This window comes from Leptonychotes weddellii, chromosome 2 (assembly GCF_054177405.1).
Source record: "Leptonychotes weddellii isolate Sample4059 chromosome 2, ASM5417740v2, whole genome shotgun sequence".
NCBI lineage: Eukaryota > Metazoa > Chordata > Mammalia > Carnivora > Phocidae > Leptonychotes > Leptonychotes weddellii.
Window position 1 is genome coordinate 114,820,439 of NC_138370.1, and position 18,625 is coordinate 114,839,063.

The 18,625-nt window shown below is 35.3% G+C and overlaps 1 protein-coding gene across 1 annotated transcript in view; it reads right to left on the reverse strand.

Moving 5' to 3' along the window:
- PTPN13 (protein tyrosine phosphatase non-receptor type 13) overlaps positions 1-18,625 on the reverse strand; it is a 203,483-nt gene that overhangs the window by 37,305 nt on the left and 147,553 nt on the right. Inside the window, exons 21-28 of the mRNA XM_081813137.1 lie at positions 10,589-10,678; positions 9,944-10,051; positions 9,631-9,762; positions 5,767-6,230; positions 4,596-4,727; positions 3,272-3,365; positions 2,181-2,266; positions 1,340-1,499 (exon numbers count right to left, since the gene is read on the reverse strand). Of these exons, the coding sequence (XP_081669263.1) occupies positions 1,340-1,499; positions 2,181-2,266; positions 3,272-3,365; positions 4,596-4,727; positions 5,767-6,230; positions 9,631-9,762; positions 9,944-10,051; positions 10,589-10,678 (1,266 nt within the window). The remainder of the gene's footprint in view (positions 1-1,339; positions 1,500-2,180; positions 2,267-3,271; positions 3,366-4,595; positions 4,728-5,766; positions 6,231-9,630; positions 9,763-9,943; positions 10,052-10,588; positions 10,679-18,625) is intronic.

Sequence of the window (18,625 nt, forward strand, 5' to 3'; positions counted from 1 at the left end):
GGCGCCTGGGTGGCTCAGTTGGTTAAGCGACTGCCTTCGGCTCAGGTCATGATCCTGGAGTCCCTGGATCGAGTCCCGCATCGGGCTCCCTGCTCGGCAGGGAGTCTGCTTCTCCCTCTGACCCTCCCCACTCTCATGTGCTCTCTCTCATTCTCTCTCTCTCAAATAAATAAATAAAATCTTTAAAAAAAAAAAAAAAGAAAACAATAAACTAAGCTGCATGAACTAAGCTACTTGAACAGGAGAGGGTTTTGATATCAAGGTTCTGAAAATAAAATTATGCTTTAATCCCATGTATTTTAAAAGACCGTAGAATAACATAAAAAAAGAGAAAAATCTGGGAAAGGAGAATGAAGGAAATAGGGAGAGATGGTAAGAAGAGCAGAACAAATGTTAGAGAAGGGTAGAGGAAAGTAAGTTGACATTCTAATGTTTTAGTGAGGCATACTTTACTCCAGTAAACTTCAATGGCATTATAAAGAAATTCTCATCAACAAAAGAAACTGAAAGAATAATAACCAGAAAAGAATGAAAAAACACATTTAAAGGAGTGATAGAAAAAATAAAGAATATCAGGCAGTGAGATAAAGTGAGTACGCTAATTTTATTTTCATAATCAGATAAAATAATACAGGCTTGGCTATTTTTTCTCCTTATTTTTTTGACTAATTCAGAGGTACTAACATTTGGCAATCAAATAAGGATTTAAAATAAAAGACAAAACAATGACTATATACCACCACCATCATTTATAAAGTAAAGGACATTTATGTCCCTAAAAATGAGATAAATGGAATCTCAGAATAAAGAGTACTTTTGTATTAGGAACACTTTAGCCTTTTGAAAAACTCAGTACTACATCATTCTTAATTTTCTTATTTTACAACCAAGTAGTGGTATGCCTAAGGGCTTGCAAAATTTTTAAGAAAGACCACTATTTGGGAACTATGAGGTGAATTTCTGCCTAAGGTTAGCCTGACAAATCCATAAAATTAAACCAAAATAAGGAAAATGTTAAGAGTCAAGGTTTCACGTGGATTTAAAGTCATTCTCAGCAATTATTTATATTTATTTCTTCCCTTGAAAATTTCATTTGAATTTTGCACTATTAGGTGGCCATAATTTGTTTTATGCATGACTTCATTATCCAAGGTCTTTCAAACTCTAAGAGGTACAAATATGTGTCTTAAAAAAAAATTGGTATAGTGCTCCATCAGATTATTTACAGTTGACAAGAGTAATGAGACTCAGGTGTGAATTATGATCCAATATATAAAAATTAAATTTTGAGTAAGTCAGTAAGAAGTTAAAGTGAGATGACAGTCTCTCAAGGCCTGACCTTCAGTGACAAAGCTGTAGTCTTTGACATGAGTCATTTTCTTCATTTTTTCTGGGGCTTGACCTTGGGCATCTGGATCTGGAAGGGTGCACTGTGGGGTCATGGGGACATGTTCTTTGGATGCTGGAGACTGCCCCTTTTCTAGTAACAGATGAACCACCTGGACAAATGGAATAGCACTTCATTAAGAGGAATTATAAGAAAGTAGATAAGTTTTTAGGACTTTGTAGAGTTGATGGTATAAAATCATTTACAGTAATTACTTGGTCCACCAAAATACAGGTAAAGGAAGAAAAAAATAAAATAACAAAGAAAGGGATTGAAAATTTCAAAATGAAGGGTTTTTTTTGGTCTCTCCCTCTGCCCCTCCCTTGCTTTCTCTCTCTTAAAAAAAAATTTCTCTTCTAGAATATAAACATATTATAGGAAATTTGGGCACTAGAATAAAATCACCACTATAATACAGACCATTATAAATAAATTGGTAAAGTTCAGAAAATAATTTAGCCTTTGAGCTGAAAAATGACTAGAAGTGAAAATCACTTAGATATTTGTAGATATTTACAAAAAATTTTAAAAATTCAATCTCCATCCTTTCTCCTGTCAGATCTGGTAATATTAGGGCAAAATGTGATATAGAAAGCCAAGTTTCCTCAGTGAAAAACCTGTCATAATCCTTGCTTGCCAATTTGAAGGAAAAGAAAATACCAGAACATTTACGTCAGTCAGGCTTGGTTTCTTGACTAACAAATTTGGAGACCTCAGTGAGACAGATATTATTCACACATTATTATGTTCTTCTAACATATCTTAAAAGGTTGGTATAATGAGCTGTTATTACCTGTCCTGTATTTCTCAGTGTTTCCACAGCTTGCTTATGGGTAGCTCCTTCCAGACTAACTCCGTTGACAGCAAGGACACGATCACCTATAAAATTAAGCAGTAATTTTGGAAAAAAGCAAATGATAAAGATTCTATATGTTTTTTAATATCTTGTGGTATTGTTTTATATTAATTTTTTTTTTAAGATTTTATTTATTTATTTGAGACAGAGAGAATGAGAGACAGAGAGCATGAGAGGGAGGAGGGTCAGAGGGAGAAGCAAACTCCCTGCCGAGCAGGGAGCCTGATGCGGGACTCGATCCCAGGACTCCAGGATCATGACCTGAGCCGAAGGCAGTCGCTTAACCAACTGAGCCACCCAGGCGCCCTGTTTTATATTAACTTATTTGAGGATAGACTCAGACAAATTCTGGACAAACTCATGTATCTACTTTCTTTTCAAATTCTATGATCAATCTTAAATAAAATTTTGAACAAGATATTGTATGTATTATAGAATCTATGTAAATCATGGAAAAAGATAAACTGACTACAAATGTAGAGAGATTGGAGAGAATTAACCTAGTTAGTTTTTATTAAAAATGTAGATGTCAGTGTTTTTACAAGGGCACTATTCCTTTCCCATTTTCTGGCAATTTGCTTCTTAGAAAGTACAAAACATGAAATAAAACACTGTCAAGATATTTTCCGATACTAGAGAATAGGCTGCAAAGAAGTTTCTGGAATGACATCAGGGAGTTTTTTAATGCTTTAGTCTTAAAATAATGCTTTAGTCTTTAAAAAAAAATATGTTCTGGGTGCCTGGGTGGCTCAGATGGTTAAGCGTCTGCCTTTGGCTCAGGTCATGATCCCAGGGTCCTGGGATTGAGCCCCGCATCGGGCTCCCTGCTCGGCGGGGAGCCTGCTTCTCCCTCTGCCCCTCTCTCTCTCTCTGTCTCTTATGAATAAGTAAATAAAATCTTAAAAAAAAAAAAAGTTCTTATTTTATATTATGAATATTTGAAGGTCTCTATCAACTTTGTAATTTCTTATTTATTTGTTGAAGTAATAATCCTATGTATAATTCCTGTACACACACAAACACTCTACCTTTGTGAATTCTACCATCGGACTCAGCTGCTCCCTTGGGAATAACGGCTTTCACATAAATGCCACCATGTCGGACACTGGTATTCACACCTCCCTAAGTGGAAAAAGGCAAATAAAGTAACATTTTGTCATATGGAAAATTTCACACTCCATCTTTCAAATCTGAGACCTAGAAAGCAGGAAGTTCATCACCCAAAGCAGCAACACATCAGCACATGCAATTAATTCAAAACCCAAGAATATTTCTAGCCAAGTTTTCCAAATGTAAAACAGTTACTCTAGAAAAACTCTTTACTCAGAAAACAACACGCCAGACCTTGACTATATGAATCGCTCTCCCTTTCTAAGTCTACACCATGCATTATGAGCAAGCAGAAAACAAAATCCATCTATGCGAAATTAGTATGAGAACATGACTGTCAGGAAAAAACAGCATATAGAATAATTTACGTCAGATCATATTTGCTAAACTGCAACTTGCAAATCTATGAGTCAAGGAACTTTTTTTTTCATTTTAAAAGGCTTTGGTAGGTTAGTTTTGTTACACTGTAAATGAGATCTAATTGAGTAGATTCTCTATCTCTTGTGGATGCACAGCTTTTATTTCCCTTCACAAAATGAAGATAATAAAATTCTAAAGAAGTCAAGGGCAAGAGGTAAAGAGTTATAATATTTTTAAAAGTGCTTGAAAATTAGGTTTTCTTTTTGACCTCTATGTTAATAGTGCTATTTCTACCATGTTTTAAAATGACTTTTCCTAACTAACAATATCCTTCAAATGTCATAAATGATAATGTTACAATTTAGAATTAATAGAATAGAATTCTAAAGTATTTTCATCAAGTAGCCTATGCTCGTATTTTAAGACTGTAAAAGTATGTATGTTCCTTGGGAACCTCTAAGCTTAATATAGTAGTCATGTTTACAATTAAGATATATTATGGAGAGAAAGGGCATGTAAATATACATTAGAATTTATTTATGATATAGGTTAAAATACATTATTCGATGCTCACGCAGAAATGTCAAATGTATGCAAAACATACTTATTAATTTTGTATTTTTTTAGTCTTGTATTCAGATTAAGCACTATGAAATCTATGGGGTTTAAATAAGTAGCATTTGTCTAATTTCTTTTAAACCACAGGAAAAATCATTAGCACACGTTTTTTAAAAAAGTTTTAAGATGTAATTTAATTTTTAATTTGGGAAATATTTGACAGGTTTCCCTTTTGAAGCAAAATAATTAAATTAATAAATTGGCATATAATAGGCTGCTGGAAATGGAGAAGAGAAAACATTTGAAAACCTTGTCAAACAGTACCGTGACACTTATCCCCAAGCTGTTATCATTTTTAGCCAGTTCAACCTCAAAGATATCTCCAGGTTTAGGAGGTGATGAAGGAAAAGTTTTAAAATTCATTTTGTTGGATGTATTCATTGAGGAGGAAGATTCCTTAACAAAGAAGAACAAACAAAAGGATTTCTTGTTAGAGTCAAAATGAATTACTACTGGAAGATCAGTATGTGTTTTTTGGAAAAATTAAGGAAAAGCAAGATATTAAGGGATAGAGTAAATTCAAAGATCATGAGGGCTGGAAGCCATCTCAGAGATCACCTAATCCAATGCCTTTATAGTTGATGGCTGAGGAAATTGAGGTCTAGAGATTAAAGGGCTTGCTTCAGGTCAAACAGCTAGATAAGGCAGAGGGAAGCCCAGAGCCCAGTTCAAATCTGGCTTTTACATAATCCTTGTCCAATGTTTTTTATGCTCCCACATTTAGAAAGTATTTCTATTTCCTTTAAAAATCAATATATATCAAGTAGCAGCTTTCAACTGGGACCTCTAAGATGATTAGGCCTCATGTTTACTTTGCTTATATTTACAAATCCAATATAAACACAGGCACAACAGCTTAGCCCCATTTGTAAGGGCACAACCCTCTTATGAGGAATGTTGGTTCCTCGGTGAATAAATAGCTTAAGGTTCTTTTCTGAATCCACTTGTGAGTATGAGTTTACATTTATATCATTTCTAGGAAATGAGCAATTTTGTATGTTGTTGTTCTTATTATTTTCATATGTTCAGAACTTCACAAGAATTTGGGCTATCAACAGTAAAGTCAACTGCCCATTATACGAACTATTTAGGAACAACTTTTTCAGATATTAAATTCTCTTATTAATATAAACATTAAGTATGCAAGACACAACTTGTAGAAAATATCATAACCTGATTATTCATTCCTTTCTGTAATCAGGTTGCAAATTTCCAGAATGATAGCCATTTTAGAGTTAGTATTCAAAGCTGCTAATTTGTCTGAAAGTTAGCATCAAATGCAGTAGCAGTTAGTAACACAGTACATAAAGTATTCCTCCTTTCCAGAATAACATAAGCAGTTTATAGTAGATTATTCTGCTCTGTAATATATTTGCTGTTGTCTGCTTTATTAAATGAAAAGAAAAAAAACCCAGAGATTCAAATTAAACTATGCCTTTTTTGGTGTATGATGATCCTGACTGCTGGAATAAGTAGCTTCATCCATGTCTGAATCTCCACGGTCAGAGTAATCTGTTGCATCAGAAATGCCTGTTTTTTTAGTTTTGCTTCGATTACTGTCAGTAGAAGTCCTCTTCTTCTCAGTGGTCTTGGATATCACGGAAGGGGAAGGGCTGCCGTGCTGTGATTCCCGCCAGGTTCGGTCACCTACAGGGCTGGCAAAGAAACCATTGACCTGGCTCTGGGACAAGCTGGCGCTTTCAGTCCTGGAATCCTGAGAACTCAGGCTTCCTTCCCGCAGGCCCCCAGACAGCCCAAAGGAGCTCTCTGAGATGTGCCTTGCGGTACCATGTGGCCAGCAGTGATCTACGGAAGAATCTATAGCACTGTCTTGAAGGAAGGAAGGTTTCTTCATGTAGTTTTTCATGCCATTGGCAATGTGCACAGGAGTAGAAGGCCCTAGAAGTCAAAATCCATCAAGGAGAATAACAGGTTAGTGACACCCATGCTGTGCTTACATACTTGCAGAGTCTTTCGTAATGACTGTGGGAAGATTTTACACAGGTAACATATTCACAACACCTGATCCAGGGCCTGGAGCCAAAATGAGGACCCGACAAATGCGGCAGGTGCTTTCTGTTTCCTTTGCCCCCTCTTTTGGTCATTCCTGTTGCATCTTCTATAAAAATGCATACACCCCTGCCTTAACTCCCCATTTCCATTCTCCAATACCTATTTCAAATGAGTCTCCTCTGTGAAGACTTTCTTGATTCCCTCACTAGAAATAATTTGAGTCACCAAAACTCCTTGATCCTTATTTAATGGTTATTTATTTACTTATTTTATATTGTCCTTCCAGAATGCATTTTTTGGACTCCAAATAATTATGAAGGCAACTCCAAATTCCTTATAAATACAGTTCTTATCAAGAGCCATTTAAAGCTTTCCTAAGAAAGACACAAATCATAAATTTCAGTAAAAAAATTACAGATGCAAATTTATAAGAAAAAAAGTTTTATGTTAGCAAGTGAAACCAAGGAAAACTTAAAAGAGGAACGAGCAACTGGAGAGAAAATATTTGCAAAAATAACAAAAAATAATCAAAGAGTTAACATCCCTAATAAAGAGTTTCTAAAAGCTAGTAAGAAAGAGATTTAAAACTCCTGTGCAACAATTTCCAGTAGACTGGAAATTCAGAGTGAAATACAGTTAATAAATATATGAAAAGACATTCTCATGTTGCTCAGGGATGTGCAGTTTAATGTAGTTTTCTACCTCTGTGGCTGACAAAAATGAGAATGACTGATAATTTTTCACACCACTGCTGGTGTGAGGAGAACACTGTCACATCTACGTGGCTGACTACACTTTAGTAAAACTTGGGCAAATAGATAGCACTTGTAGAAAATTTAAATATGCATATGCAATCTACTTCTAGGTATCGAACCTCTAGGAATATGTACATTTTCCAATGGTATACATATAAGTGTATTTGTTGGAGCCACATTTGTAAAAGAAGTATAGCTAAACTGGATATACAATAAAAGAAAAACATTAAATTTTGATACACCCATGACATGAAATATAATGCCACATGCAAAAGGTGTATATTCATGGATGTTCAGAATATAGAGTATGCAACTTGCAAATTGGTATTTAGATTATAAAAAAATAACTGCATTTTTAGTTTAAAAAAAGTGTATGTGTTTGTGTGTGTGTGTGTGTGTGTGTGTACACATACAGGCAGTATTTTTTTTTCCAAAAATTTCTCTCTAATATACATAAAGTGACATAGACACCAAAGAGTTTCCCTAGAAAATGGGGTAAGAGGCCTTTTACTTTTTACCTCATTGATTTCTGTATAAATTAGATTTATTTTAACAAACTAGTATGTATTCTATAACTTTAAAAACATTAGTAAACATAAAGAAAAATAAAAACCTTCCTCTTCAGTGGCTGATACTTGAGAGGGATAAGCCTAACGTACCTACTGGTAATGTTCTAGGTTCTCTGAGTTTTATTTCAAGTTACATTACAGTATAGCTACACATATGGTAAGATTAATCTAGCTTTCTGAAGAAAAAGTGTCACAGAACTATACTTTAACATCATACTTTTAACTTTTATTGAGAATGAATAGTAAAAAAATAAAATAACCACATGAAATTCTGCTGAAAAGAAAAGCTTTATTGGTCCCTACACTAGGTAAAGTTTCTCTGCTAAATGCTCTCGGTACCTTGGACTTCTTAACATTTATCATAATTATAATGAAACATTTGTTTAGTTAGTTGTTCTAACTAATATTTGTCTTCCCTGACAAAGTGTAAGTCCCATGAGGGTAGAGTTTCTGTGTCCTGCACATCAAAGGCATTCAGTAAATATTTGTTGAACAAATGAATGCATTTTCTATAAAATATCTATTGAAAAGAAAATCAAGATGGGAGTCCCTTAGAGGTTTATTTAGAGGGAAAATGAGTTTCTTCTGAATTCATATGCTTCTTTTGCTAAAAAAGGGTGAATAAAATAACCCTTCTTTGGTTTTGTTTGGTTCTTGGCTGCTTGAATAGTTCTGAGTATGCTACATTTTCAAATGTAATCAGCTTCCTTTGCCTAAGATGATTGGACTACAATTAGATTATAAGGCTCTTTTTGGGCAGTGATGGTGTTTTCTATTTGCCCTGTTTGTTCAAGTAACAAGTACTGAAAATATTATTTATATATGTACATATTTTATATACACACACACATACATATTTAGTGAATAAAAGAAACCACAGTCAAAATAACTCATCTGTATACAATGTAAGAAAGTTTTCTGTCACAACATACTGTATGAAATGTTTGTTTTTTGTTTCTATTGTATCATAATTGTCTGAAATTATGCCGAAAATTCACTATCTAAACTTGTTTTTCAGGTAATATTGAACTATTCTTTTACATATTTCTCTGTATCTTTGGGATGAAGGTAACTTGCACATAATTAGCACTAGAATGTTTTTGAAAAATGCTGTTAATAATGACAGCTAAAACTCACATTTAAGTGCTTAATAGGTACCAGGCAATGTGCTAATTCTTTACATGTATTATCTCATTTAATTTTCAAAACCTGTAAGATAAGCACTTCTGTATTCACCATCTGATATATGAGTATATTGAGGCTTAGCAAGTTCAAGGGATTTCCTCAGGGTATACAGTGTTAAGCAGTGGAGACAGTATCTGACCTTAGACTTGGAGCCCTTCCCACTGCATGTGCTGTGTGTGCTTCTCTCACAAACACTGCCTCACCACCTGAGCCCCTGAACAACTCCGTGCAAGGTAGACAAGGCAGAGCCAAGATCACTGTCTCCTCCTTAATGAAAAACAACCATGGCTCAAACTCAAGTCATCTCATCTTGGTCAAGTGCCTTTTCTCCCACAACATGCTAATGGCAGGAATTATGAGACAAAATGATATGGTCTTGTTTTAAAATTTCTTATGTTTTTATCCTTTTACTTTTTACAATCTTGTTCAGGATAGGACTTCATAGATAACTATTACATAATTATATTAATTAGACCAGGGTAAAGAATTTTATTTCTGATTTGGCCTATGAAGTGATGGAATGCACCAAGTACTCAAAATTCACTTAAGTGACATCAATTTGGCACAATAAATCCATTTTTATGCATAGAGTACTAAAGATGAATGAGATAGAAAATCTTGGAAGTGATGAATGAAAAGTTACACTAATGTATATTAAACAGAGCTACATATATTACATTTTCAGAAAGGAAATAAGGAGCTTAAATCCAATCCATGATATTGAAGTTCTTGTGAGAAGTGAAACAATACACAGCTAAGAAACATCCACAACATTACCTTTGGGTATCTTCTCTTTTGGCTGAGAGATAACAAGTGTCACGTCTTCAGGTGCATTTTGCAAAATTTCAATTGCAGCATGGTGGCTGACCCCCTCAAGACTAACACTATTCACAGATATCAAACGGTCTCCTGTAAAAATAGACAATCCAGTATTTTCAAAAACAAAAAGAAATTCATACTAAGTCTTAGATATGTCACTGCCCGACATTATTTTTCATTATTTTTGTTTTGCCCGAGTTCTACTTTTGCCATCTATGCAAATTCATGCCTGTCAGTTAAGTACTTAGGAAATTATCTAGATGTAAAGTACCTGGCTTTAAGCATCCATCCAAGTCAGCTGGTCCTCCAGGGGTGATTGAACTAATAAATACACCTAGATCCAGTCTTCCCATCTTCTCCCCACCAATAATTTGAAATCCTGTGAAACAACACATTTAAGAAAGATCTTCATGACACTGTTGCTTTCAGTGATTAATGAGCAGTCTGTCCAATGCATGTAAGTGTAGAGATTCTTATATCAGATATGATAAATAGGTAACACATGTGAAATGGGACTGTTAAATTCAGTGGAAGTTTTGCTTGTAAGTATTTCATCTTTCACATTTCCTGACTGGGTGGGTGGGGTGAAGGGCCTGTGGGTGGGCAACCAGTATCTTGATCCGTAGTGGGCTGGTGCCTCAATGCCAATATTATACTATACACTTTTTCTCTTTGAATTCTTACATCCCTTTAAGAATCTCAGTGACTAGGGCGCCTGGGTGCTTCAGTCGTTAAGCATCTGCCTTTGGTTCAGGTCATGATCCCAGGGTCCTAGGATCGAGCCCCGCATCGGGCTCCCTGCTCCGCGGGAAGCCTGCTTCTCCCTCTCCCACTCCCCCTGCTTGTGTTCCCTCTCTCGCTATGTCTCTGTCAAATAAAATATTAAAAAAAAAAAAAAAGAATCTCAGTGACTTACCTAAGCCATACTTTGCATCTTTTTTCAGGTTCACCAAGGTGATCTCCCTTTCTGGTGAAGATACTATGCTCCATCTTTTGTGTAGCACATCTATTGGAAAAGTATAATGTTAAGATAAAATAAACATAACATGCTCAGGCATTAAGACTGTCTGCTTGTCCCAATTTAAATGTTAACAAAATTCATTAATAGATTACTTGGTCACTTTCAAATTCTATTTCAAATAATATTATGTCATCATCTTATACGTTGATGGTGATTTATAGTTCACAAAAGGACTGATTATCATCACATGGTTCAATATGTGATTATCATGCCACTGATATTATCATGTTAATTCCTCATAAATGATTCCCTGTGAAATAAGTATATTTCAGTTACAAATGAGTAAATAACTCTCAAGAATTTAAATGATTTGAGCAGGTTTACTCAGCTAGTACAGGCAAGACCTGAACCTTAAACTTAAGTTTTCTGACACTGTTTTTCTGTTACATCATGGCTGACTTCCTGAATTTGACAATGCTCACTATGTTAAGAATTTTCCACTCATAAGTGGTTCACATTTTTATTAGTAATGAATAAAATATTCATGGTAAGTTGTATGGTAAAGCAGCAACAAGAGGAAAATGGATTTACTTTTTTAAAATCATGTTAATAATGACTTGGCTAGCACATTTATGTTCTCAAAGCACTTTCATCTACTTCTTATTTGTGGAGCAATCTTATGAGTCAGGTAAAGAGATTTTAAATCATAGCTTTGCAGATGAGGAACAATAGTTCATGGCTTGTTCAACATTACAGCTAGTATCACTCCCAGCAAAACGCCTTTAGTCAGTACTTGATAAAGGCTAGTTAAATAAATTGAGGGACTGTTAGCATCAGAACTAGAATTTACTATTTCCACTGAGAGTTTTTTTTTTTAGCAGATTGATCATTCACAAATATCTTAAAATAAACCAATAAATATGCTACTTAAGTGTCATGTTAATAAAATTACTTCATTTACTTAGCAATCTGAGCATGTGTACGTGCACGCACACACACACACACTTTCTTTCATCTCTTCCCGTTATGGGATGAATTGTGTCACTTTACCCTCACCCTCAAATTTATATGTTGAACCCTTAACTCCCAGTCCCTCAGAACTTAACTGTATTTGGAGACAGATTAAGAAATAATGAACGTGAGTTCTTTAGGGCAAATCCTAATCCAGTAGGACTGGTGCCCTTATAAGGGGGAATTTGAATACAGACATGTGCATGCATGTGTGCACACAGAGGGAAGACTATGTGAAGACAGAGGGAGAAGACTGCCATCTACAAGCTAAGGAGAGAGGTGGCAGAAGAAATCAATGCTGCCAACATCTTGATCTCAGACTTCTACCTCCAGAACTGTGAGAAAATAAATTTGTTTAAGTCACCCAGGACCGTGGGACCTTGTTTCAGCAGCCCTAGCAAATTAACATACTTACTAATATCAATTATAATTTGATAGTTCAAACTGGTTTGTGTGTGATGTGGTAGTAGTGATGGTAGATGAATGCAACACACTTGGAAAGATAATTTTTATAAATGAAACTTTGAAATTAATCTCTGTATAATTCTTAAGCATATTGAAGCTTTTAGAAAATTACAGATTATTTGCCAACATATGACTACCCGTGGATTTAAAATTGTATGAATGTTATAAAATAAAAGTAGTAATTTTGTTACATAATATGTATTAATGCATAAATGATGCAAATGTGATACTTCATGTTATAGAAATAAATCACTTTAATATCAGAAAAAATAACAGCAATCATTTGCTCTCTGGAGTAAATTAACTTTATCCCTTAAACACTAAGCATTAATGCAAGTTGGCTAGCTCTCTGTAGCATACATGTCCCTATTTGTTTCTTTTTGACCAAAACTTATAGTTAGTTATAATCAATAAGAGTAGTAGTAATTCAGTATTTCTAATTAATTTATAAGATTCCAAAAAGAAAAAAATCACTGGACAATGGTGTGAAGAACCTTATATATTGGGTATGTATATATATGTATACACGTACATACACATACATATAAGCATAAAGTCCAAGAATTAGTTAATGCCTAGCTTAAAATTATCATCTAAGCATCCAAAATACTTTTATCCTAAAATAGACAAGTATCTCTAATTTTCAGCTAGAACCAACAAAATACAACAGGACAAACCCATAAAATAATGTGAAACAAGTAAGAGGATAAGGTTAGGTTAAGTATTAAATGTATACTTTTACCACCATTGGGAAGACAAAGTCCATTTGCTTTATGCAAAGTGTTTTCGCCCTCAATTATAAAACTGATCAGTATTCTTAATGTGCCTAAGGAGTATCTGTTAGAAGTCAAAGGTATTGATTCAAAGAATAAAAATGCCATTTTTTCCCCAATGTATGTACTAACAAGATTGGTTATTTATATTACTTATTTGGCTAATAAGTGTGTGTGTGGATATAAAAAGAAATTTCCTAGGAAAATATTATTAGAATATGTATATAAAACACACACACACATAATAAATGTGCAATATTTTAATGTATTTATGTCTAGAAGCAACAGATTCAGCTCTCTATATTCAAAGATTCTTCAGTAGGATTTGAGTAATCATTCATTTGATTACTTTTTCATCCTTCAAATGTTGACTGAACAACTTTCCTGTCAAAGTCCCTCACTAGGCAATTTGGGAAAATAAAATGAGGTAATATATATGAAAGCTGGTGCACAGTAAATGTGAGCTGAGTCAATCAGGCTACAAGAGCAAAGACCTAGCCTGACTAATAGAAATGTTAACACAGTCAATGAAATAGCTGCATTATGAAGGCATGAGTCAGGCCTATAAGAGGAGAGGCTTCTTCCTGCCAGAAATAAAGACTTCAAGGAAATGGGGTAGGATTTTAATAAGTGGATTATGGAGATGGTTATACAGCAATATATGGCATTAGCAAAAGTTGAGATGGAAAGAAGGCAGAGAGGGTCCTGGAGAAATGTTACAGATCAGTTTGGCTATAGTACAAGACTTGAGCAGGGCAGAGATAAATATTCTTTTGGAAGGGAAGTTTTGAACCCACTCTTTTTAACAGGGATGTCCTCCACCGCACCCCCACTGATATGCAGTGAAGTTACTAATGTGAGCACAGAAAGAAGGCAGGATGGCACGCAGCTATATGTTACTCCACAGTACTGTGCACATGCCCAGTTTTTTTTTCTTTTTTTAAAGATTTTATTTATTTATTTGAGAGAGAGAGAACGAGATATAGAGAGAGCACATGAGAAGGGGGAGGGTCAGAGGGAGAAGCAGACTCCCTGCTGAGCAGGGAGCCCGATGCGGGACTCGATCCCGGGACTCCAGGATCATGACCAGAGCTGAAGTCAGGTGCTTAACCAACTGAGCCACCCAGGTGCCCTCCAGTTTCTATTTGTATTCTATATGTATTCTATTCATGTAGATGTTCACAATACTTTCCCTTTGGGTAAAAAAAAAAAAAAAATGACAGAGAAGGAAGTATCTGAGGTAAATAGTACAGGACAACTCAAGTAAACTGAAAGATATGAATAGAATTTATGAATCTCAAAGGAAGGCAGCCAGATATTTCAAGAACCAAGAGATTTCTGAGGTATTTGTATGATTATATAAAAACAAACTTTAATATTGAAGGAGTACAAATTTTTAAATCCTAAAAGGATTTTCTTTTCCCATCAGTATACTCCAGGAACACAGCAAATTCTATGAATATTTTAAAGTGAAAAAGAGCTTCAACTTGAAATTTCCACTTCTTTAAGTAACACATGCTGGTGTCATTCCCAATAATGTTTACCTGGGAAATATCTTTAGAATAATTGTTAAATGTAAAATTTAGAAAATAAAATTGTATACCCTCTGTGTATTAGACACATTTGTTTCTGTGTTGCCTTTTTCATCTCTCTTAACGTTCATGTGGACATATATAATCCCTGACTAAAGTAACTGTACATACTAATGATAGATAAATCTACAATTAAACTAAATTTCCTAATAAGAACATATTTCTGATAAGGCCAAAGTCTGTAATCAATCCGAGTATGAGTCAACAATTTTTTTGGCAAGAAAAACTGATTCTGTTGGTTATAGATATAGATCCTTTTCAAGTATCAGGAAGCTCCATGCCACCCAATCTACGAGGAAATGGACTGTAGGTGGAGGAGACTCTAGATAAATCCATCAGTCACTCTACGGAAAAAGACCCATTTCAAATCTTGGAGATGATGGGTCAGCAGCACCATACTGATATAAAAACAAAGATAGGTATTTTTCATTATTATACTACCTAAATATACTAACTGCTCCAATGGTAGGGTTGGGGGATAATAATGGAAACTTTGGTGTTTTATTTCCGTGCCAGCACTAATTAGCTGAATAAATTGGGGCCACATAACATCTCTGGGACTTACTGAACTCACCCATAGAACGTAAAGGCTAGTTTGAATATACTTTAAAGTTCCTTTCAGTCTCAATTTAGTTGACTCTATTTTTTGCTTCTGGTTAGTTCCTGTATCTGTTGAATCCTTTTGTGAGCACTTCGGACTTCAATTTTTATTATAATTTTTAATTTTATATGTATTCTAATTAAGACTTACATGGAAAAATCTAGCATTAACATTATATTTGTCCTTGACATTTGACTAAGCAAAGTGCTTTAAAATCTCTTTACGTAACATTTTGTTACTTGGAATTGAGATTGTTCACAAGGACAATAATCAGTCTTTTTTTTTTTTTAAAGATTTTATTTATTTGTCAGAGAGAGAGGGAGGGAGAGTACAAGCAGGGGGAGTGGCAGGCAGAGGGAGAAGGGACTCAATCCCAGGACCCTGAGATCATGACCTGAGCCTAAGGCAGACGCTTAACCATCTGAGCCACCCAGGCGCCCCAATAATCAGTCTTAATTTTGGGGAAAAAAGCTTATTTCAGTGTCTGTACCAGGTTCCTCTGCCCTTGAATAACCTACTTTACATGAGTTTTTTGCATCTCGTTTTTTTTTTTTTTTTAGAATGACCACAGGACCCCATTATACACTTTTCCAAAAAGACAGATGGCCAACACACAGGAAAAGATAACTGATCAACATCACTAATTTTCAGAGAAATGTAGACCTGAAAAATAGAAAAAAATTTTTTTTGAAGATTAGAATACACTGAATATCTTTGCATACAAATATAAGGAGAGACCTTCCTTACGGGCTGAAAGTCCAATGCATGAAATATTCTAATCCGCAAAATGATTTAGGGATTCATAAAGTAAGTGTATGCACTTACTAAAGAACAGTGCATCTCATTTTTAAGAGTCCAGTGTTTGACCCCATTTTTGTGGTTTGGATAGGAAGGAAGGTGACAAATTTAGCTAAAAGTTACTTTTCAATTATATAATAATCCTGATTTATAGTAAAATAAGAAACACTGAAAACCAATTTTACATAATTGTTGCATCAGTTCTACATTTTCTTTATTTTGGTTTTTACTCTCTTGGGAAGAAATACTCTAAGAAGTGTGTGACTTTTTTTTTAAAGATTAAGGAACATTTTTTTTTTGAAATCACAATCAGAGGTTTGTAAACCTTCCCATATCTCTGTTTTATTAGAAGATTCATGCCTTTTTTTCTTTTATCTTCTTTGTCAAGTTTCACATTCCTTAAGGGTCTCTGAAAGTCACAAAAGGTTAAGATTGAATTCTACTTGTTGGTTCTTGTATTAAATGATGAATAATTCAGTATTAACTGATGGTAAGTTCTAATTGTCTTCTCATAATCCTGACCAGCAAGGAAGAACACTAAAATTAGAATAAGAAGTCCTATATTTGATTCACAGACAAGTAATTTATTATTTTTATTTTTTATTTTTTTAAAGATTTATTTATTTGACAGAGAGAGACACAGAGAGAGGGGGAACACAAGCAGGGGGAGTGGGAGAGGGAGAAGCAGGCTTCCCGCGGAGCGGAGAGCCCGACGCGGGGCTCGATCCCAGGACCCTGGGATCATGACCTGAGCCGAAGGCAGACGCTTAACCGACTGAGCCACCCAGGCGCCCCATGGACAAGTAATTTAATTTTTGGATGCTCAGTTACCTTCTTTGGAAAAATGTGTTTTCCATGTTCTATTGTGTGAATCTTAGACTTGATTCTCAACAGAGCACTAAATCAGGACTACGTGGGCAGATTCCAAGATAATTTCGAAGAAAACAAACTTGTCTGCAAGCCAACTGGGGTACATCTCCACAGGCAGGTGAGTTGGTCACCTTCCTCAGCAGGGGGCACTAACCTCCAAAGATGAGGTTTCTGAAGGGTTAAACAGAGCAACTACCCTGCACATGTTGCTCATTTGGTGTCCACTGTAAATTCATACTCTTTTCCATCAGAACCTAGGTTTAAACACACTTCAGGTTTTCATCTTTTAATAGATTATTATCCAGCTTCTTTCAAAAGTTTAGCTTGGAGAAACAATACCTACAAATGATTAGGCATTATTATGCTAGCACACAGTCTAAAGAGTAGATTAGAATACAGGCTCTGGAAACAGAGATCATGTGTTCAAATCATGGCTCCAGCACTTGCCAGTTCCATGACCTTCTGCACAACTCAACCTCTCTATGCTTTGGTTTCTCATTTGTGAAAAGGAAATAAAATTAGCACCTGCCTCATAGGATTGTTGTGGGAATTAAATGAGGGGTTAAACATAAAGTGCTTAGAACAGTGCCTGGCACATGTAAGCACTCAATAACCATTAGTCAAAATTTTTACCATTATGGACTTGTTAAAATTGAGCTATTTTAGGCACAGAGGTATTCTAAATTCAGTCCATGCAAGACATTTGGTCATCATAAAGCTATATATCATGGTCTTAGTAACTTTTTTTTTTTAAGATTTTATTTATTTGACACAGAGAGAGAGAGAGAGAGCACAACTAGGCAGAGCGGCAGGCAGAAGGAGAGGGAGAAGCAGGCTCCCTGCTGAGCAGGGAGCCCGATGCGGGGCTTGATCCCAGGACCCTGGGATCATGACCTGAGCTGAAGGCAGACGCTTAACTGACTGAGCCACCCAGCTGCCCTGGTCTTAGTAACTTAAGCCCAAATTTAAGCTCACTGATTTATTCTTCAATTGTATGCCCTCAGATTTTTTGAGGATACATTAAAAAAAATTGGATAAAAAAATCCTTCATTTGCTAAGTATTTAAGATATTTTGTATATTTTTACTTTTTGACTCAATTTTACTTCCAAGAAAAATTTTCCTCTCTTGAAGAATTGCTGTGGGTATTTCTATTAGAAAATTAAAGTTATACAAAATAGCACTTGGTGTCTGACAGTTTTAACCTACAAAAACTGCAGTTTCATAGGGTTCAACCCACTCTCATACCTTCATTTTTGCCTTAGCTCTCAGGAAATTAGAACTAAACTTAAGGGTAAGGCTGAAACATTTTTGGAGGAAAGCTGTATATACACACTATTAATATGTTCTTTCTACCCATGAATGTTGTTAGAAAGATCAGATAAGATAATGTAGATGAGAGTATTTTATAATCTAAACGAAAAAATTTGAATCTACCGACTCAAGTCACTACACAAAATTTCTTCCTACACTTTTGTTACTTCTTAGACTCCTTTTAAACTGTAAACACTTAAAGTCTTCAATTCTTTTTTTTAAATTATTTTATTTATTTGAGAGAGAGAGACAGCACATGAGCAGGGCGAGGGGCAGAAGGAGAGGGAGAAGCAGACTCTCTGCTGAGTGGGGAGCCCCATGTAGGGCTCCATCCCAGGACCCTGGGATCATGACTTGAGCCAAAGGCAGATGCTTAACTGATTGAGCCATGCAAGCACCCCCAAATTCTTTTTTAAAAAAAGATTTGAGAGAGAGAGCACCCATGCGTGAGTGGGGGAAGGAGCAAAGGTAGAGGGCGAGAATCTCAAGAAGACTCCCCGCTGAGCATGGAGCCCCATGTGGGCTTGATCCTATGAAACCAAGAGTTGGATGCTCAACCGACTGAGCTGA